We start from the raw sequence: 22,051 nt of genomic DNA, 5'->3' as shown, positions 1-22,051 counted from the left end.
CCACTATTGTGTTATTGATATTAACTATATACTATCCCTCGTTTCGAATTCTGTTTTTTTTTGTTCTTTATATATAATATAGTTTTATTGAAATTTTCTAATAAAGCTCATCTCAATATCTTTAGAGTATTTATATATACAAAGTTATCACTTAGCTCTTCCTGCTTTTGATTATACTGTTACACTACAAAACTCTTACATTATAGATCATATATAATCGTTTATATATATATTCAAAGAGAAAGATAGAGAGAGAGTGTGTGTGTTTCTAAGTCCCTGACAACTATTCAATTACAAGAATCAAATTTAGAGGTAGTTCTATATATGGACATTGATTGATTGTTTGATTTATTGATTGATTTATTGAAACATTCCGTTTATTACCATTATTATATATTATTATCATTTTCAATACTGTCGTCGTGGTTGTCAATACACGTCTATCAATTCGAATAAACTTCAGCTCTGAACTATGTCGCAAGTTTTCGGTAATACTACCCTTTCCAATTTAATAAGAGACACTACCTATTCTGCAACTTTACAAAATGTTAAAGAATTTCAACCTCAATTGGGTTTCATGGAAACTCATTGGGCTGCCTACTATTTATTCATGAATAATGATAAATTGGCTACTGGGTTGATGTTTTTTTTACTACATGAATTCATGTATTTCTTCAGATGTTTGCCTTGGTTCATTATAGATCAGATTCCTTATTTTAGAAGATGGAAAATTCAACCAACAAAAATACCTTCTGTCAAAGAACAATGGCATTGCTTCAAATCTGTTCTATTATCCCATTTCTTAGTAGAAGCCATCCCAATCTGGACTTTCCACCCAATGTGTGAAAAATTAGGTATTTCCGTACAAGTTCCATTTCCTTCTATCTCAAGACAAACTTTTGAAATCTGCTTATTCTTTGTATTAGAAGATATGTGGCATTACTGGGCTCACCGTTTATTCCATTACGGTGTCTTTTACAAGTACATTCACAAACAACACCATAGATACGCTGCTCCATTCGGTTTGGCCGCTGAATATGCTCACCCAATGGAAACAATGACTTTGGGTTTCGGTACCGTTGGTATGCCAATTCTATATGTCATGTATACTGGGAACTTACATCTATTCACATTATGTCTTTGGATCACTTTAAGATTATTCCAAGCCGTTGATGCTCATTCAGGTTATCATTTCCCATGGTCTTTGTGCAATTTTATGCCGTTCTGGGCAGGCGCCGAACATCATGACTTACATCACCATTTTTTTATTGGTAACTATGCTTCCTCTTTCAGATGGTGGGATTTCTGTTTGGACACTGAAGCTGGCCCAGACGCAAAATTATCAAGAGAAGAAAAAATGAAGAGTGTTGCGGCTAAAAATATCAAAAAGAAGAATTAGAATTAGAATTACAAGAGCATATCCTGGTACACGCTTTTCATCAAAGCTCAACATCGTATCTTTTTCCAATTATTGCTGAATATGATAAACGTCATTTTACACCATTCCTTTCAGTATCCTCATTTTAATATTCTTTCGTTATCTACTAAATATTTTATATAACACATCTGTAAGTGTTAATTAATTTATACATATGAATTTGTAATAAAAAGTAAACTTTATTATATTTTTTAATCAATATGTGGGTTTATATCTTTTTTTCTTAACATTTTCCCTCAAAGAAAAGAACAAAACTTTAAAAAAGATATCAAACAAGACTAATTACTATTAAACATTCCTCTCTATGCTAAATTATGTAATTAATCATTTTGAAATGTTTTAGAAACTACAGAATCTAGGTAAATCTTTTCTGACCAAGATTAATTCGTTCTTTTATATCTCTAATTTATATAGAAACAATATCATTACGAAAAAGAATGATATATTAAAATCAAGATGTAATTTTAGAGTTTCGCATTAACAATTAATCTAAAATAATATATCTCAGAAAAGCAGATAGAATATATACTTTGCTAATTATTAACTAAGTCACCCTCGCCTTTATATTTACACCTATAGATCCTACTGGATTCCGAAGAATCATTGCCTATGCAGAGTATCAAAACAGTTCAATGAATATAGGAACAACTAAAAAGATCTTGAAGTTGATTATCGCCTTGAACATCAAGGCTTGTTCTTCAATTAATATTTATAGTATTTGTAAGTGTGAAGTTTTCCTTTTTCTTCTTAAAATGAAATGCAAAGTACATAAAATAAATCAATATTGAACATGTAAATTCTTCTTCTACCTATTTCATCGATTCTTTTAGGAAGTTTCACTTCTTTTGGATTAATGTTGATCAATATCCAACTATCATGTCTGTAGTATTGGGAATCAGATAATCGCCGCGAATACCAATACTCTTTGAAACAAGTAATGCCTCATATATACACGAACCTATATAATACTGAGGTTTACTAATAACAATCATTGCTTCCAATCATAATTTTTCAACAAATGAAACCCTTAAATTAGAAGTTTAGAATAGACTTAATTATTTGCCAATTGACACACACTCCGACGTTACGTATATATTTTTGTCAGAATGGTATAAGCTGTAAGCTTCAATGTAAGTAGATATACGTTAAATAGGTACGTTGACCTATTACTGAGGTCAGTGAGTGGTAACTCGCTCGTCCTCCTGTAACAGAGTAGTCTATATAACATAAATAGTTTTATATATCGGAACTGAAAATTTGTTCCTTTTATATATTAGAGAAATCGATACATTGACCTTGTACGAAAAACAGCAATAGTGACATAAACTTTATCCTAGAGTGTCCAGGTTAAAGTCACAACAATTTTAACATTGAACTCATAATAATTGGGTTTTATTCAAAATATATCAATATATCAATTTTAATGAATTATGGGATAATGGCATTTGCTATTTTGAGAGGATAGAGGAGATAATGATACTGCAATTAAGGATGTAGAAAAATTGTATTGTTTTGTCCGGAATATATGTATTAGAAATAATGTTCAATAGGCCAACGACGTATTGTAACTATATAACTATTATCTATATTAATCTTATTATTAAGTTTATATAATAATACTTAGTTGTTTATATTAAATAATGATATGATGATATGATCTTTTGTTTTGGTAGCAAATAGTTATGGCAATGCGACAGTGTCGCTTTATATACTAATTGGGGTGTCATCTGTAGATAAAGAAATACTTTATACCCCAATATTTCGTATAGAATTATTCGTAAATCAATACATTGTATTGTTTGATCCGGAATATTAGAATAGGGTATTAAGTATTTGTCTAGGGAACCAAGCCGTAGAAGTCAATACTTCAGATTATTAGTTATAAGCTCTATGAGGTTAATTAACTATTATAATTGTAGAGAATCAGAGGGTTGTGGATTCTTTACAGAATCATTAATAGTAGTTGATTGTTTAGTTGTTTGCAAGGACATTTTTAATTAGATGATATTGATCCGGTGTATTAAAGTATAAAATATACACATGGGAATATAGTACATATGATAAGTGTCAATTAAGATCTTATCAGTCTTTATATACAATGTTTAGATATTATTCACACGTCAGAAGTAAATGCTTTCGTATTAGAAACATTTCTTTATCCCTTATTAATAATGATGTTTCATATAATTCTTCACCCTTATTAATATTGAATTAATGAGTATGACTTTACGTCATCTCATAATTTCTGACACACCTCCTTAAAGACATGTTTTTACGATCTTTTTAACTGATCATCAACATCTTCTCTTTGTCCTTGAATTTTGATTCTTCTAGTTCAGTTATATGAAGAATGTCTTCAGGATTTAATTTATTCTCTAAACATTCAATTATTTTCTTAAATTGAATCGTTGTCACCGGTTTGGTTAAAATGTCAGCAACGTTAGTTACACCAGGTATCTTTTCTATAGCAATAATATTCTCTCGAACTTGTTCTGATAACTTTGCTAGTTTTAGATCTATAAACTTATCTCTTTTCTTGGATCTGTAATCTTTGTTTAAAAATTGTATACTAGGCTTGGAATCAGTAAATATATTAATGTCAATGTTATTTAATATTTTTAGTTTCTCTAAAACTTTCTTCAATAATTTACCTTCCTTGAATCCTTCATAAATGGCATCAAGTTCAGCTTCTGTAGATGATACTCTAATTGAAGTTGTTGCTCTTGATATGACTTTGTATAGATTTCTGCCATACCAAACCATTATACCAATTCTCGATTTATAGTCCCATTCTGTACCTAATGATGCGTCAGTTACTATATTTATCTTTGGTTTACTTCCGGTTTCCCTTCTGTAAATTAATTTACGATCTTTTGTGGTGAAAAGATATTTTAAAATTTTGTGAGCTATTTTGATTGATTGCTCATTTGGTGTGTTCACTGATCTTGCCAACTTGTTTGCCGCGAACGCGATATCATAACGACATCTTGTTAAGATATAATTGATTATACCTGCCATTATTTGGAGGTTTTTAGTTATCTCTTTTTTTCTTATTTCAGAAAGGATTGGAATTCCTTTGGTTTTCTTATCATAGCTTGACCAATGAGGAGAGTTGTCAAATTTTATGTAATTTATCTCATCAATCCAATCATTCTCTATGCTTTTTAAGTATGTTTCCAATGATAAGGATATTTCTCCTTTCGTTATGTCGTAGTCTAAGTCCATTCCTAAAATATCAGTTTTTAGGATGCCTTTTTCCATTGTGCCGACTATTTTCAATTCAAAAGTTTCTTTCATTTTGTTAATAAACTTTTTTAGTATTATGTTGTTTTTAGCAGCTATAATACAGTCGTCGACATAAACAGCTATGATAATGGATTTTTCGTTATTCATGAATAACCCAGGCGTGTATTCAGTGTCATAGAGTGAGCAATTATTTAGATATTTTCTTAAATGATCATTCCACTCTTTTGGACTTTGTTTTAGACCATATAGGGCCTTATTCAGCTGAACCACCTTCCTCGGCTCATACGGATGTGGTATATATATCACCTCCTGTAGATCAGCATACAGAAATGCATGATTTATATCTAAGGTTTGTACCACCATTCGGTTATTGTTAGCTATCATCAACAGTAATTTCAATGTGTCCATTTGTAAAAGGTCAGTTGTGATTACACCATATGTTGATGCGGTCTGTTTATCACCGCGACATACTATTCTAGCCTTATGTGTTCCATCCCGCTTAACATTAAAAATGGTTTGAACTGGGATGATTTGTTCTTTAGGAACCTGATTTCGAGGAATGCCCATCTGGATATCAAACACCAGCATACGTTTTAAATTATCAAGTTCCTTTTGATAAGCCTCTTGAAATAATTTTCTTGTTTTCATATTGGTATTGTTCGTGATGGCCTCGTTGTAATACATGGAACGAATAGTATGAACCACTGGAACCTCATATTGTAAGGGACGGTTTTTCTTCATTTCATCAAAATCATGGGCTCGCAGTGCCTGTTTGTAAAGAGCAGATTTACGTTTAGTGGAAGGTTTTTGAATGGAATAAAATTTCTTATTGAGCAAGTTGTTAATTCGCTGTTGTAAATGAGAAGAATGTTCTTCATCAGTGGATTCAGTATTGTCTACTGGTGGTTGAAATAATATTTGTCCATTGTTACTTTCTTGTTTATCCGTTTCTGGAACCTGCCCTGTCATGAGTTGATGTTCATTGCCAGTCACTTGGAAGGTTGATACTTCTTCCTGCTGAGGTTCGTCCTCAGGAATTTCACGTGAAGGTACGGATTCATTCGTAACTTCGTCTTCAGATGTGTCTTGTGGAGTGATTACTTCGTCTTGAGGTTCGTCCTCAGATATTTCTTGTGGAGTTATTAATTCATACGAAGGTTCAGCCTCAGATATTTCTTCTGAAGATACTGATTCAGATTGAATTTCGTCCTCAGGAATTTCTTGTGAAGATACTGATTCAACTGTAGAATCTTCCTCTTCCTCTTCAGATTCATAAAATTTTTCCGATAGTGGTTTAATATGAGGAGTTGCAGATAGTTTCGATTTCGTTCTGTCTGTAATAGTAGTCTCATCAAGATGAACTTCCTTAATCTTGTCTACTCGGTTTTCTCTTAGTTGAGATGGTACCTCATAGACTTCGTCGAGTATCTTTTCTAATTCTACCTCTTGTTGACCACTTTCGTTATTTTCATGTGTAAACTCCACCTCCTGTGACGAATGTTCATCTTCTTCAGTTTCATCTGTTCCTGATAGGTCGGTGGATAGGTCAGTGTTGTTAACGTCACTGTCAATAGTTATGTTGTAATCACGTTCATCGCTGAGTGATTCCATATCTATGTCGTCATCATGAACGGCAATGTCGTGTTCATTATGTTGATGGTTAGTTTGAGCTTTCAATAAGCTGAAACTACTCGTTGTTACTATCTTTCTCGTCTCCGGAAGATAGAAGTAATAGCCTCGAGACTCTGGATCTTTGCATAGTGCTAGGGCTTCCAGTCCTTGTAGTCCCGTCTTAATCTTTTTGTGATCCTTTACAAAAGCTTTTTGTCCAAATGGTATTAAGGACTTATATAGCAAAGGTTCGCTGTTACCAGAAATCATGTTGAATGGGGTTTGCCCAGTCATTTTGTTCAAAGAGGTATTTCTGGAATCTGTTGCCGCCATAGCAGCGTACTTCCATAGTTTCCAAGGAAGTTGACTTTGAATCATTAAAGTTCTCAAGTCTGCATTTAGTACACCAATATATCTTTCGACTCGACCATTGGATGCATGGTCGTCGGTGTCGGTTAGGATCCATTTAATTCCTCTACCGTCAATAAATTCTTTGAGAACCGAGTTGTTAAATTCGGTACCTCTGTCTGTTATCAGTTCTTTAACCTTTCGATCGAACTGATTTTCTATTAGATGAATGTTCTTGATGATTTGTCGAGGTATCGATTGTGATGATTTATCCAAATGTGTACTAATCATCATATAGCGTGATACATTATCAACCATCACTAATAGGTAGTGAGGAACGTTCTTGTGAGAACGTACAATTGGACCACGAAGGTCAATACTCCATGATGCACCTGGTAGAACATTCACATAGTGAGCATTCATGGAACCTGTGTAATGATTATGGGTTTTCAATTTTCCTCTTAAACAGTCTTCGCATTGATATTGAGCAATTTCAGTGCTAGTTTCTTTTAGACCGTCTACATCTGCAAAAATACCTGATTCAATGGTAGCCTTAACTACATTCTTATCAATATGATTGAATTTTGCATGTGCTTCTTGAATGGAAACTTTCTTCTTCGTTTTGTTTGTTACAACTCGGACTGTTTTATTACTGGTTGTTTTATTTTTAATTTCATTTTTCACCAAAAGGTTATTTGAATTGATCCAAAGGGTTTTATCCACTTTGGAGACCTTAATTCTTAAAATGTTGTTAGTCAGGAATTTATAACCTCTTTCGAGCTCATAACCAGTGTCTTCCTGTAATGTTGCGATCGATAATACAGTTGCACTCTCGTACGGACAAAAATAGACTTTCGTCTTTATAGTTTTATTACTGTTATCAATCTTTATTTGAAGAAATCCTTCACCCTTAATTGTAATAGGATGATTTTCCATACCACATAGTTTTGGTGGATTCTTCGAATGTTTAAAGTCCATAATAAGTGATTTATCATGAGTAATATTTACAGGCGATGCTGAATCTAATATTACATCAAGATACTTATTTTTTGGTTTTAACTGATGTTGTGGTTGTCTTAGGTTTCGAATTGTTTTTGAATTGCCTAAGATTATTAGAGGTTTTTGAGGTAGTAGAAGGTTTCCCTTCTTTATTGTTTTTTCTGCCTCTTAAGATATCTTCCTTCTTCATATCACTAATCGTTTCTTCGATATGTCCAAGAACAGACAAAGCATCAATATTATAAGGATTTCCATGTTCTAATTGAATTAGATCAAGGATTTTCTGTCAGTATATTGACGTAATTCAGATATTGTATACTTATTTATAGTACCAAAGTGTTTATCCAATTTGATTAGTATAGAAGCATCTGAAAGTTGTTGNTCCAGATCAGAAGAATTCTTGTTTAATGCAATATCCTTCCACAAGGTTTCTCTAAACTCCATTGTGAAAGTTTCTTGATATTTCTTTTCAATCTTATTCAATAAGATTATTGCTGAATTGGCTGTTTCTAAAAACATTGCCAATTTTGGATCTTGAATATTACTTCTTAGTATGTTCATAAGAACATGATCCTCAGCAGTTGATATAACTGTCTCATTTGACAAATATGTTATATCATCGAAGTTATGTGCTTCAAGAAATTTCTTAAATTCTTCAAGCCATCTTGGGTAATTTTTAATACCCTTTAACTTCCAATCAAATGGGTAAGCATCATTATGCGCATTGTATGATACTTCTTCACCATTATTATTTACCAGCTTAAAACCAATTTGTTTATTGTTTTTAGAGGATGGTTTCATTGTGACTGAATTATTAGATTCAGCCAAATCCTCAATGTTTGACAATTCATTGAGAACTTTTATGGATGTTCTCAGATCTGAGATTTCATCCTGAATAGCTTGTCTCTTCTCGATAATTTCTTTGCTTCGAGGTGACAATAGCAATTTTGTAAATTCATCTTCAAGTTCTTTAATTTTCTTGAATACTAATTCACTGTTACTGTTTCCAGTAAATTTGGGTATCAAATCTTCTTTGAATGAAGTCCTGGCGGGGAAGCCATGTAGAGAATTATGTTGTGGTTTTTCTACCGAATCGTTCATAGTAATAGATTCTTTATTTATTTCCAAGGACATTCTTAATAAGTTGATATTGATCCGGTGTATTAAAGTATAAAATATACACATGGGAATATAGTACATATGATAAGTGTCAATTAAGATCTTATCAGTCTTTATATACAATGTTTAGATATTATTCACACGTCAGAAGTAAATACTTTCGTATTAGAAACATTTCTTTATCCCTTATTAATAATGATGTTTCATATAATTCTTCACCCTTATTAATATTGAATTAATGAGTATGACTTTACGTCATCTCATAATTTCTGACAATATACAATTAAATAATAATTAAAGGCCAAATAATACAAAAACAATACAAAAAATATATATCTTAACATTTTAGGCAAACACGGCTTTTTTGAAAACAACAATTAAAGAGGTCCCTTGGCCCAGTTGGTTAAGGCGTGGTGCTAATAACGCCAAGATCAGCGGTTCGATCCCGCTAGGGACCATTCTTTTTGGTTTTTTTTGCATCATAAAGTATCTTATCATAATTCAAGAGATCATTATAAATGAAGGGACTATTTTACTCCGAGCTTCAGTATTATTGTTTATATCTTCAAGATCATCTTTGATAAATATATCATTTAACAACTCTACATAATTACTCGAAATAATATATAAAAAATCGAAATATTTGAATCATGTCCTATTAAATTTCAATGTCAATATGGAATACCATTTGTTAATCTTTGGAATTCATCATAACCTTTGGTAAACAAACTTTCATAACTCTTTCTGATCAAATTCTTCATATACATAGCCGCTTCGTGTTCAGTTTTTTGAGGTTGAAATCTATTTCTCAAATTTCTAATCGTTTTAACGCCTTTGAAACATGGCAATCCACTCCCTAGCATTGGCTTAACACATTCAATAATAGCATCCATGTGAGGTCTAGCTGCTAAATATGCCTTGATACATAATTCTTCAAAATCACGATATGCCTGTGTCTCTTGGGAACCGCCCATTACATTTACCATTTCTTTAGTTAATTTAAATGGTACTGCCTCAAATTTTACACCACCAGGTACAATGTCAAATATAAAACCAAAATCAATATGTAAACAGTGACCTTGATCATCATACATAATGTTACCATTGTGTCTGTCTTTAAATTGCAATAAATATGATATAACACTGTAGCCTGCTAAAGATTTGACAAAATTATTTCTAGCATTTTGAAACTCGAACGATGTCTCATTGCCAAATTTGCTAATGAAATATTCATACAAACCGTTAACAGCTTCTCGACCTAACATATCACGAGATATGGAATTAGGTAAAACATCGATAACACCACAACCTGGAGCGGTTGCAGTAACTCTGTATGGGAATACATAAACATCTAAACCAATATTAGACCAAATAGTTCTGAACATCGAGATTAATTGTAAGGCCAAAACATCTTGTCTACAGTCATCACCCACTTTAAAAATTGCAGCTTGCCATTTTTCTACTGTCTGCAATCCTCCATTATCACCTTCAACATCTTTCTTGATCTTAAACGTTGCCATGAATGGAGCCTTTGCATGAGATTGCAATGGTTTACCACTTTTTCTGTTTATATCGATAACTATACCATCCGGGTTTGAAGGTAAATATACACCTGGTTCGACAACAATTTTAGCCATCTCTTCATCGATTTTTTGTTTCTTTTCAGCTTTACTTTTCTTGATATATGGTTTTAATTTACCAGAGATACCAGTAACTTCATTAAAGAACTTAAATTCTCTATGGTAAAATTCACTGTGTGATTTATTGAAAGTAGCAACTAATTTTTCACGAACACGATCTAATGTTGGTTTTATCTCATCTTCTATTAACCCTTCATCACCTTTATAACAGTTTGCTAGCATATTCCAAATAATTTGGTGTGAAAATAGAACACTGTTCATTGCAGTATCTAATATTAGTCTTTCCACATACCCGGTATGGTCATAACGCAAACATTGAACAATTTGAGGAACATAGAAAAAGATCACATTTACATCATGAAATTCCAGAGAATGAACTGCATATTGCAAAATAAATCTATCTTGGTTATGTTCTGGCAAAAATAAATCGATTGACTTCAATGGGGTAGTCGGACACCAATAAGTCACATAATGTAGATCAGCTTTGCTATTACGCATTCTGTCTTCTAAATATGGGCCAAGTGCATCTGGTATACCGACAAATTTCAGTGGATCGTTTGATATCAACATAGTTAATTCGTTCAAATTTTTCTCTTTTGACAAGGATTGAGCAATATTGATTGCAATTGAGGGGTTAATAGCCATGGCTGCCTTTATCATATCCATAGAAATAGACCCAATATTACTTTCGATTTTATTTAACGGTGACAACCAAGTCTTCATTCTAAATATTTCATCTTGTAATGCAATTTGTAATAATTGATATTCTAATTTGCAGTAATATGTCAATATCCCAGAGGCTTTATCCAAGCGGTTAGATAGATCAATTGCCACAGCCAAATCAGCCTTGTTTCTTAATTCATTCGCACCAAAAGGCCACGAGATAGGGCTTTTGTACCAACTCAAACCACACTTTACAATAACATTACATAACTTACCAACTGCTTTACTATTCTGTTTATAATTAACACCCAGAACTTCAACTGCAAAAACCAAAAGTTCATTACGTATCAATCTAGAAAACGGGTGTAATGAAGCATTACACAATTTATCGACGGAATGATAAACCCAATTTGTGAATAATTTCAATAATGAATCACTTTGAAATAGAGTACCTTCAAAATGAGAAGAAAAAAATGAAACCAAGATACGGTGTGGTTCTAGGGCATCAGTAGTTAATTTTGCATTCCTATTTATAGCCTTTTTGTTATATGGCTTGTATTCCATCATTTGGCATTCTGCTCTTGTAATATCGTATTTATGAGAATACAAACCAATTGAATCATCGATAGAACGCATCCATCTGTAACCAACCTCTACAAGAAGAATATGAGCTAATTCAGGTCTCTCTTTCATAATTGTTAGCCAGACATCAGTTGAAGCTTTCAATGTGGATTGTGTGAATACATTGAAAGGGATCTGGACAATATTGTGAATCAAAGAAGATGCCTCATAAGACCCGTGAATGATTAGAGCAGCTGATAAATCTAAAAATTCGGCAATTATTCTTTGGTCGATCTTACTATTAGTATCTAAATGAGTATTGATTTTGTTTATATTTGATGTTATTTCTTTAAAAATATCATGTGGTGAAGATGCGATTGCCTTATCAACCAGATACTTTGATCTCCAAGAATGCTGTGATATAAACCCAGCAATGGTATTTGGTTTTTCTCCTCCAATATAATTTAATCTTGACAATTCTTTATCGACTGACAGAATAGATCCCGCCATATCCATTGCAAAAGACACACCATATTCAACATTACTTAGTCTTTCGAATTGGTTTAGGTCAGAAATATAAGACTGCAACAATATCTTAATATCGTGACTGGATCTATTTAAAACATATTTTACCCATTCCTTTGCACATTTGGTTAACTTTGCAAGTGTCAATCTTCTCCACGAAATAGAACTTGGAAATGATACTTTGGTATTAAAGTGTTTCAGATAGAAATCATAATCTGGTTCAAACTTATTTGTTTCACAATCAATTACACCATCAAATAAGGAGGTCATTAAATCCAATAGAGTATACAGTGACTGATGGTGGCATAGGGATGATGGGATCGTCCTAATGAATAACTCGCATGACTTAAAAGCCACATTCTGTAACAATGCATTCTTATGAACTAGCAATAATAACATGTTATTCAATTGTCTTGCAATTTCCTTGGAATTATACCTAGAAGGCTTGCCAGACTGAGAGGCTCTAGTGAATTTATGAATCATACTGACATTTATAGATTCAATATTCTTTTCAATCGACGATGAAACAATGGATGGATCTGAGAAGTACAACAATAATTTGGAACAATCTCCCGCTTCACATCTTATTGTCTCTAACAGTACTGTAGCTGCCAAAAACATGATTTTAGTGTTAGAAGTAGATCTAGGTTGGACAGGTTTTTGCTCTGCATACTTGGAAATTACTTGTTTTTGGTGTTTGATATTAGAGTTTGAGGAACCACGACGTAAAATAGAATTCATTTCTAACGACATCTCCTTTTTGTTGGCAGGGAAGTCAGAGGCTAAAGGAGGAGTATTGAAAGCAATTATTGTCAATTGGGAAATATATTTTTTAACAATTTTGGAATCATAATAAAAACCATGAATTGTCATATTGAACCAGATATTTCTAAACATGTTCGTGAACATTTCATCAGTACTAATATCCAAGGGTGCATTTGGAGGTGAAGGTAACATTTCTGCCAACGGAGTTAGGTATAAACCAATCTGATCGGCAACTGCTGAAAGTTCTTCATCTGTTCTATGTTCCTTATGCTCTACTTCACCACTGGAGATGATAATGTCTAATAAGTCATATAGGTGAAGTTTATACAATTCTGATTCGTAATGATAAGATTTCAATTCCTTAGATATCATAGTTCTGGCATCATTGATATTCTTCAATAAGTCATGTTTCCCATCTTTGATAGCACTACTTGTTGCCAGTTTAAAGAATTTTAACATGAGTGAAAATTCACTTGGGGTAGTGAATGGTGCTAAAATTGCGAGAGAATCTATGATGATCTTGTCCAATTGTTTTGAAACAACATTAACTTTTTGAGTCAAAATTGTAGTAGTTAACGCAGTTATTGACTGATCATTATAATTTGAGGCTATCGTAGTAACAGCAGTAACACAGTTTTTAAAAAGTTTTTCATGGTAACCAACTGATGTAATTGTAGATTGTCCGATATCTGTTTTTGAGGATCCGTTAGCACCTGAAGCTAGATCATAATTGTTAATAAGATCTAACGTGTGAGGGCTGGCAGCTCTTTCTCTTAATTGATCTGTAATTGAATTTAATGTATATTTACGCTCCTTAATCAGTAATTTAGGAGATCCACTATCAGTAACAGACAACATGTTGTTGATAGAATAAATCGTATTAACAATAACATCTTCATTTAATGGATACAGTCCAATAGTAAAAATCTTTGATATATCAGTCACAACATCGTTACTGATGTGATCAGATGCAACTAATAATGGGAACATTCTAAGTAGAGTCAATGAATTTTCTTCAGTGAAAAAATTTAAATAAGAAGCAGAACAAATGATAGATTTTATTAATGGTTCTGTTATGAAATCGGTCAACAAAAACGTTTCCATAAAATCACAGACCAATTTCAAATATTCTTTAAATTCCTTTGAATTTGATTCAAAAACATAAGGAATCAAACACAATAACTCTAGAAAGTATGCCTTAGAATTAAAGGTAAATTTCGCCCTGTCTTCACTCGAAAGATCTAAATTATCCATTCTGGAACAGTTTCTTAACGCAAATTTACAAATGTCTATCAATAATTGCTTATTAGTTTCAATAGCATTTTTGAAATTATCAACCATTTGTTTCTCGGTTGGAGAACAATTATTTACCTCTTGTTTAGAATCATATTCCATTTTTTGGATTTCTAAAACGTGTAAACTCAAGGAGCATGGGTTTAACAAATGATGTCTATTTGATTTATGCAAAACTCTTAAAGCCAAAGAAACTTGAAATCTTGAAATCAATTCTGAAAAGAATGAGGAGCAAATCTCATGGCCTGCATCAAAATATTGGACCATGGTGTCATTGGTGAAATTTGGAGAATTATTTAAAACCTTTTCAACTTCCAGGAAAAAGGCGTCATCATTCAATAAAATAGTGAACTTCTGCCAGACAAATTCACAAACTTCGACAGAAGCACCTTCTGTATCAAAGATCAAAGCATGCATAAATCCAATCAATGAAAACATGCTTGATGGTTTTTTACAATACAACTGTGATACAGATGTTAAATAACCATCAATTAATTTCGTACAATTCTTGATCAATTCTGGGAATTTATTAGTCAAAGATAAGATAAATCTTGTCAATTGGAAAGTTAAGATTTCATTTGGATGTCTCAATTGTTCTTGTTTAAATTTGCTGATTAATACATCAGTAAACCTCTGTCTTGGAGATTCCAAAAAATAACTAGATATGACATCATCTAATAATTTCATCGCCTGCTCAATGGTATGAACAGTAGATTGACTTAATGATATCAACACTTCCCATTCATTTAAATTCAACGGAATAGTATAAAGTTTACTGGTATTTGTAGAATAAAAAAGTGGTAAAGAATGAGTTATTAAATTCAACGAGTCATTATCAGTAGCATTCCCCTTCGAGCAAGAATACTTGACATTATCCAAAGATTCTTGAGCTAACTTTGCAAGAGCTTTTGCCCTCAAAGACACTAATAGATTGCCCTTCTTATTATAACGCATCTTGCTAAAACAACCTTACCTAAAAGAAAATAAAAATTTCCTAAAAGTCAAAAAAATAGCCAATTTCAACAAAATAACACTCTAAAAATACTAGATCTTAAATTTAACCACTCTAAAACAATAAGCCGATACTTTATTCACCTTCAAACCTTATACCATATGTATGTTTATACAGATTGAACTTAAATATCGTTACATATTCATATAAGTAATTTCGCATTCGTATTCGAATTCGAATTCGAATTCTAAATTCTCGCTATTTCCTTTAAAGTTTCGGGTTTTATAATTGGAAGCTTAAATTTTGATATCAAAAACTTTCGAACAAATTTAAATTAAAGGTTTATTCACTTACTTTGAATAGGAAAAGTTAAGTGTAAAAATTGTTGGTAAAGATCTTATATATAGCAATCAGATAGGATCTGGTGTATATGTGTGTCACTTTTATATTTTTAGAGTTGTAATGGTATGCATTTAGTTATTGGGCGTTAAAATTCGAATCCCGAATGACGACGTCTTTCATTCCATATCTTATTAAAATAAGTTAATTAATGATTTTTTTTTATTTTTACTGACAAATGGGTTAATAAAATCATATCATTTCATTGTTATGTGCAGTGTTGATTTTTTGATTTCAATTGATATGTTTTTTTAAAAATTAGTTAAAACTTCGTGAATTACAAAAGAAAAAACAGCTTGAGCTCTCCTCCAGTAAGGATAATTCTTTGTCTACTGGTAGTCAAGATAATAGAAATCAATTAACGGCTGCTAGATTAAGATTACAAAATGATTTAAATAATTTAGAGTTACCTCCAGGGGTAAATTTAAGTATTTTATCTGTTTTATCAGATTTAAAAGAGTCTCCACATTTGACTCTTCTTATATCACCTGATGAAGGCTACTATAAAAGTGGGAAGTTTAAATTTGATTTAAAATTCAATGAAAACTATCCAATAGAACCACCAATTGTATTATGTATGAATAAAATTTTTCATCCTAACATAGATCTAGATGGAAAAATTTGTCTAAACATTCTAAGAGAAGATTGGTCCCCTGCATTGGATTTAAATAGTATTATCATTGGATTATTATACCTGTTTCTTGAGTGCAATGCCAAGGATCCGTTAAATAAAGAAGCAGCCAACATATTGCACTCTGATGAAGATATGTTTAGAAAGTATGTTAGAGATTCTATGGCAGGCAAGAAATTATTTAATATCCAATACGATAATGTTTTATAAATTATTGATAGAATTGATAAATATAACTTATGTGTAACGATTAACTAATACAATTTAATGACATTATATTATACATAATGGTCATTTTTAGTCTGCCTTTCACCACAATTTATCATCGACAGGATAATCAATACTTGCTTGTTATGAAATATATTCAAATAAAATATTAAGTAGATTGATTAATAAATATAAGGTATTAAATTATAAAAATTATAAAGCACCCTAACCAGAGGATGGCTTGATTATGCATAATTGTTCTTCACAGTTGTCTAACTAAACCAAAGGTAAACTGTTTTATTTTATTTTATTTTATTTCACTTGATCAATCAAATAATCTTGACGAAGGAATTTTTCTGCCAAACTTCAGAATTTTAGAACCTTTTAACTCAGTTCCTGACTTGAGATCAAATCTACTAGATCTTATATTATTGTGATGTGAGTTTGGTGCCTCTCTTGCTTCAATTGCTAACGATAATTCATATTGTTTTTCAATATGAGGAACCCCTACCAGAGAATGTTCAATGTAATTTTGAATTTCTTCATTTGGTTTTAAATTATAATGTATGACTTTGAATGACATGATATCCCTTAAAATGTCTGCAATTCTAGTTCTTTTATTAAAGTTGATTATATGACTAGAGCCTTTTATGAAATCAGGATTACCATCGGAGGTGAAAGTCAAATCAGATAAAAATACACCGAAAAATGGAACGCATGGTACATCCTTTACTGATTCAACTAACTGTCTGTACTTGATAAAGTTCTTAGTGGAATCCATTAATGTATTTAAATTCTTCAAAATATCGTTATACTCTTTAGGAATTAATTGCCATGTCTTCTTCAATCTATAAACTGGTGATGAGTAAAGAGCAGATATAATAGCAGTCATTACTGAGAAGTTATTCAATAGTCTACAATGATTTGCAACACTAATAAAATATTGTACTCTCTTCGCACGCTTTTTGACATCTTGAGTGATAACAATTGAGTGAGACACATAATTAGTGAACTGATTAGCCGAAGAAATAAAATTCGAGATATTTTCGGAACCACCAAGGTCACAATACTTTGAACGCCAAATCCTATCTAAACAATCAAAGGTTGAAATTTTCATGAACAACTGTTGCTCTAATATTGTGAGTTGCGTTGCATACACGTAAGCATCAATATCAAGAAGTTTCAATTTCTTTGATCGGAATAAATTAGATTGGAATGGCCCTGAGTCGCTGCTGTTCGAAGAACATTGAGTATTCGAAGTTATAGTTTTCTTCCTATCTACAACTTCCTCATCAAGGCCAGGTATTTTGTCAAACTGATTAACACCATCCGAAGAATTCGAAATAATTTTTTCCTTTATGATTTGTAAGAGTTCTGGAGCACCTTGAATATTTTCCGTTACTGCAAAACTTGCAAAATTTAAGATAACATCTAAACCTGGTTCATAATACGAAGGTGTCCAATATTCTGAGAAGAATGTTCTTAATATATTTACCACGTTAAATTTAATGGGTTGCAACTTCCTTGAAATCCAATTGTTATACTCTTCGTAGCTTAAACCTTCTGGTGGAGACAAATTATAACGATAAATTAACGAATAGATGAAGTCTAAAGTTGTGAACATACTCCTGAAGGTTAAGAGCATAGTTATATTAAATGTCACATCAACATTATTATGATCAGTCAAATGTTCTATCAACGCCTCTTTAGTCCCACCTTTAATTTGACCCTTTGAATCATACAAAAGTTCTTGCTCATGACTGGAACGTAGATACCATGGTGTGTCATCGTATGAGGACGTAGAATTTAAGGGTTCTAAATTTGCCACCTTATTATTAAATCTAGTGTTAGTTCGACTAGCAATGGACTTCATAGATGAATTAGAATCTGATTCGGTATCTGAATCCACATCTCTTCCCTTATTTAATAACCCGGATATTAATTTAATATCCTCATCGTAATCTTTATTGCTATTCCCAAATCTAATATTAGCTGTATCGGTAGAATTATTCATGTATTCTTGATCATTCTTTAACAGCTCAACAATCAAATCGTTCTTCATCATTCTTGCTGAATAATTTAGAAGATTTTCCCTCTCTTCTATTAATTGTTCTACAATATTACAACAAAGTGTAGTCACCTCATAATATTTTGCAAATGTTTCTTTTACTGCAGCAGATGTGTCGAAGAACTCAATTCCATTAGTTTCAACATCTTGAGAGATTAATAATCTAAATAATTCCATAGAATATCTTGTCATTCTCCTGTCCAATTGCTTATTTGAATCGTGAAATAAGACCTGGTCTTTCATCGATAATTGGTTTCTAGATGGCTCAAAAGATCCAGTACCTGGTTCTGGTTTCATAGTTGCAAAAATAAAAGGGTCCTCATCTAAACTATTTTGTTGGGTGGATATAATCAATTGAAGAAAAGCATTATGTAAAAGTTGCTTGATGTCAAAAAATTCGGTTAACATAGAGGAAATAGATGAAAGACTATGTTTTAAAAACTCTTCTGTCTCGATGTCAAATCTAGTTGTTGGATTTTTGATTAATTTTTTCAAGTTGATGAAGATTGATAAATCTAAATTCTCCATAATATCGATGACGGTTAAGTTTGAACTTATTTCCTCATAAGTGATTGAAGTAATCTCTAAATTTCTTTTCTTGTTTGATTGTGTTTTTAATGCTTCAAATTTATCTTCGTCTTCACTCTCAAAATACTTTTGATAAACATTGTTAGAATAATCTTTGATCAATTGTAAAGTATCGTTATTTAAAGTATAATGAAATGGTTTGCTATTTTGTTTGTTCTTCTGACTTTTCTTTGTTCCAGATGTTGTTGCACTTGTCGCACTTGGCTGGTTAAAAGTAGTGTTGGTTGTTGATATAGAATTTGAGTGCGTTGCCTTTTTTGAAAGGGGATTATATGATGAACTCTGATTTGAGGACTGATTTCTCATACGTTGGGTTGATATAGAAGTAGAAAAGGTTCTCGGGTTACCTGTATTTGAACCAAATACAGTTGTTGAGCCATTGGAAGATACGAATGAATCAACATTCGACAATTTAGAATTTTGGGAAATTGCATTCAATACTAATGAAGGTGTCAATGAAGATGTTAGAGAAGAAGTTTTGTTTATAACTTTTTCAAAATTGTAATTGATAATTGGATTATAGAATGGATTTTTCCAAGAACCACCATTAAATGAACCTTTAACGAATCTCGGAACAATCTGGGGTAGCATTTGATTATTATCATTCCAATCTACATTTGCTTGATATATTAAATGATATAACATAGTGATGTTTCTGTCAAATTTGTTAAATTCTAGGTCAATTAATTCAAATATAGTCAAGGTTGATGGATTCTGGGTATTATTAAAATTAGCCAAATCTACACCACTACTCAAACTATTCTTCTTAGACGAAAAAACCGAAGACCTTGGTAAGTCATTAATATATGTGATAGTATCGTTTGTACTTGTACTTATATTTCTTGTTTGATTTGATTGATTTAAACTTTTCCAACTATCAAACTCGATTGAATCGAAATATATAGTTGAATTTATTGAAATAAAAGATAATGAATTGATAATTTTCTTCAATAATTTTTTGATCTTTTTCTGTAATGGGGTATTATTTTCATCTTCAAAGTTTCTCATATAATTTGATAAATGGCATGCAATATTTGTATAAGTTGTAAAAGTTGAAGTCAATGAAAAATGATCTAAGAATTTGCCTCTATTATTTGAGAAGAATGCCTCATGCGTTAATGATGAATGATATAATGTTAAATCTCTTAATTCTGACCATAGTCTGATGTCGTTAGAATGGGTGTAGAAAATATCATTGGGATTTGATATTAGTATATTTTTAATATTATCATTTATAAAATTTCCTTCATCCTTGTCTGGAGGATTCAAGTTTGTTACCGTTGCATTATTTGAAATATCATTATTATTTTTATTGATTGTAGAATTTGAAGAATTTTCGATTTGGTTATTACTACTGTTGTTGTTGATATTGTTGACATCAAATTTGTTATTAATATTATTAGAATTTGGTGGTAATTTTTCTTGATGTATTCCATACGTTGAATTTGATCTTAATTTTGGGTGCAAATGCATTTCCGATTTACTATTTGTATTATTTCTTTTAAAGAATGAATTCGAGAACAAAGGTAACTGCGAACAATAAACGTTTAAATCATTATTATAATAATAAATTTTTTTACCATCATTTGATAGTACAGGAGACCACATTGGAATAGTTGAGAATTCATTTGTTATTAAACTATTAGTTAATAGCATTTCAACTTCTTGCAAGGATAATATGGTAATATTTTTATCATCAGGGTTTATAAAAACTGATTTACTGGGTATAACTGAACCTCTCCTTGCTGAAATGTTGTTGTTAATAGTATCGAATTGCAAATCTTTATCCTTTTGATCGTCGTCTATACTGAAGTTATTATAAGATAAAGTATCATTCGGATCATTAAAATCATCTTGAATGAAGGAAGTCGTTGGAGACATTGATGCAGAGGATCTTCTTGAATTTGGATCATTTTGGTCATTTGCATTTAAATAGCAACTACTGCTTGAGTTACTGTTTTCATCACTGCCACTATTATTTGAAATATTATCGAAATTTAAATTTAATAAAGTGTTTAACGATATTGAATGTTTTCTTTTCTGTTTTAGATGGTATTTATATTTAGAAGTTTTAGTGAAATTATTTGGGAACCAACCTCTTTTAATAGATTTGCTTGATTTCAGAATGATACCATCCCACCAGCCATTACTGTTTTTATTTAATACGTAGATGATATCACCTTGTTTAAACTTCAATAAATTGCTGTTATTGCTATTGGGAGTAGTAGCGCTATCTGACAGCGTACTGCTGTCGTGTATTGCCACGACCACGTCTATTAAACGTACGGTAGTGGTAGGATAAGTAGACATGATCATAATATGTAATGTATGAGCTGTTTGTGGATTGTGTATTTGTATATTGATCTGGTATATGCGTATGTGGATGCGTATGTGGATGTGGATGTGGATGTGGATGTGGATGTGGATGTGGATGTGGATGTGGATGTGGATGTGGATGTGGATGTGGATGTGGATGTGGATGTGGATGTGGATGTGTATGTGTGTATGGATATGTTAATATATACTGATATTGTAGTAGTGTCTAGTATAGTAAAATACTAACACTTTAATCGACGAAAAAGACGTGAAATGATAGTTATATAACACAGATACTCCAAAATATACGTATGTATGTGTATACACATATATATATATATGGATGAACGAGTGTGTTAGAGAGTATGGGGGGGAGTTGGTTGTGGGACAAGCACAGTATCCTTATAAGTAGTAATAGATATAGATATAGATATAGATATATACCTATATATATATAGGTGTGTATATATATATATATAGATATATATATATATAAATATATAGATAGATAGATAGACTAGTTCGATATTAAAACTAGATTATTACTTACATAGGCATATTAAATTAAGTTTTGAATGAATTTTAATTTAAAGTTTCGAGATTTCGATATTTCTAAAATTCGAAAAGGTTTAGATAATTTTCGTCTTTCTTGTTTCGAATCGAGCCAGAGAAAGAGAAGCAG

General features: G+C 31.7%; 6 protein-coding genes and 1 non-coding gene across 7 annotated transcripts; 3 read left to right on the top strand and 4 right to left on the bottom strand.

The window, feature by feature from the left end:
• Positions 1–472: 472 nt before the first annotated feature.
• Kpol_414p6 (sterol desaturase family protein) lies at positions 473–1,399 on the top strand (the record flags this gene model as incomplete). The annotated part of the gene is made up of 1 exon (XM_001642781.1): positions 473–1,399. The coding sequence occupies one exon, from the start codon at positions 473–475 to the stop codon at positions 1,397–1,399; it is 927 nt and encodes a 308-aa protein (XP_001642831.1).
• Positions 1,400–3,754: 2,355 nt separating this feature from the next.
• Kpol_414p5 (Tkp4 protein) lies at positions 3,755–7,621 on the bottom strand (the record flags this gene model as incomplete). The annotated part of the gene is made up of 1 exon (XM_001642780.1): positions 3,755–7,621. A coding segment is annotated over one exon (3,867 nt), but the record flags the coding sequence as incomplete, so codon positions are not given.
• A 288-nt stretch (positions 7,622–7,909) lies between these two features.
• Positions 7,910–8,842, bottom strand: Kpol_414p4 (Tkp4 protein; the record flags this gene model as incomplete). The annotated part of the gene is made up of 1 exon (XM_001642779.1): positions 7,910–8,842. The coding sequence occupies one exon, from the start codon at positions 8,840–8,842 to the stop codon at positions 7,910–7,912; it is 933 nt and encodes a 310-aa protein (XP_001642829.1).
• A 303-nt stretch (positions 8,843–9,145) lies between these two features.
• Positions 9,146–9,219, top strand: Kpol_414trna1. The gene has a single exon. It is a non-coding gene; the product is annotated as a tRNA-Ile (tRNA).
• Positions 9,220–9,432: 213 nt separating this feature from the next.
• STT4 (1-phosphatidylinositol 4-kinase STT4) lies at positions 9,433–15,162 on the bottom strand (the record flags this gene model as incomplete). Its single annotated transcript, XM_001642778.1, has 1 exon — positions 9,433–15,162. One exon carries the CDS (start codon positions 15,160–15,162, stop codon positions 9,433–9,435), a length of 5,730 nt encoding a protein of 1,909 aa, XP_001642828.1.
• Positions 15,163–15,821: 659 nt separating this feature from the next.
• Positions 15,822–16,400, top strand: UBC12 (NEDD8-conjugating protein UBC12; the record flags this gene model as incomplete). The annotated part of the gene is made up of 1 exon (XM_001642777.1): positions 15,822–16,400. A coding segment is annotated over one exon (579 nt), but the record flags the coding sequence as incomplete, so codon positions are not given.
• A 322-nt stretch (positions 16,401–16,722) lies between these two features.
• On the bottom strand, positions 16,723–21,369 carry CDC25 (Ras family guanine nucleotide exchange factor CDC25; the record flags this gene model as incomplete). Its single annotated transcript, XM_001642776.1, has 1 exon — positions 16,723–21,369. The coding sequence occupies one exon, from the start codon at positions 21,367–21,369 to the stop codon at positions 16,723–16,725; it is 4,647 nt and encodes a 1,548-aa protein (XP_001642826.1).
• Between the last annotated feature and the right edge of the window lie 682 nt (positions 21,370–22,051).

This window comes from Vanderwaltozyma polyspora, genomic scaffold (assembly GCF_000150035.1).
Source record: "Vanderwaltozyma polyspora DSM 70294 KpolScaffold414 genomic scaffold, whole genome shotgun sequence".
NCBI classification, from domain to species: domain Eukaryota; kingdom Fungi; phylum Ascomycota; class Saccharomycetes; order Saccharomycetales; family Saccharomycetaceae; genus Vanderwaltozyma; species Vanderwaltozyma polyspora.
This window is presented reverse-complemented; position numbering and strand designations above follow the sequence as displayed.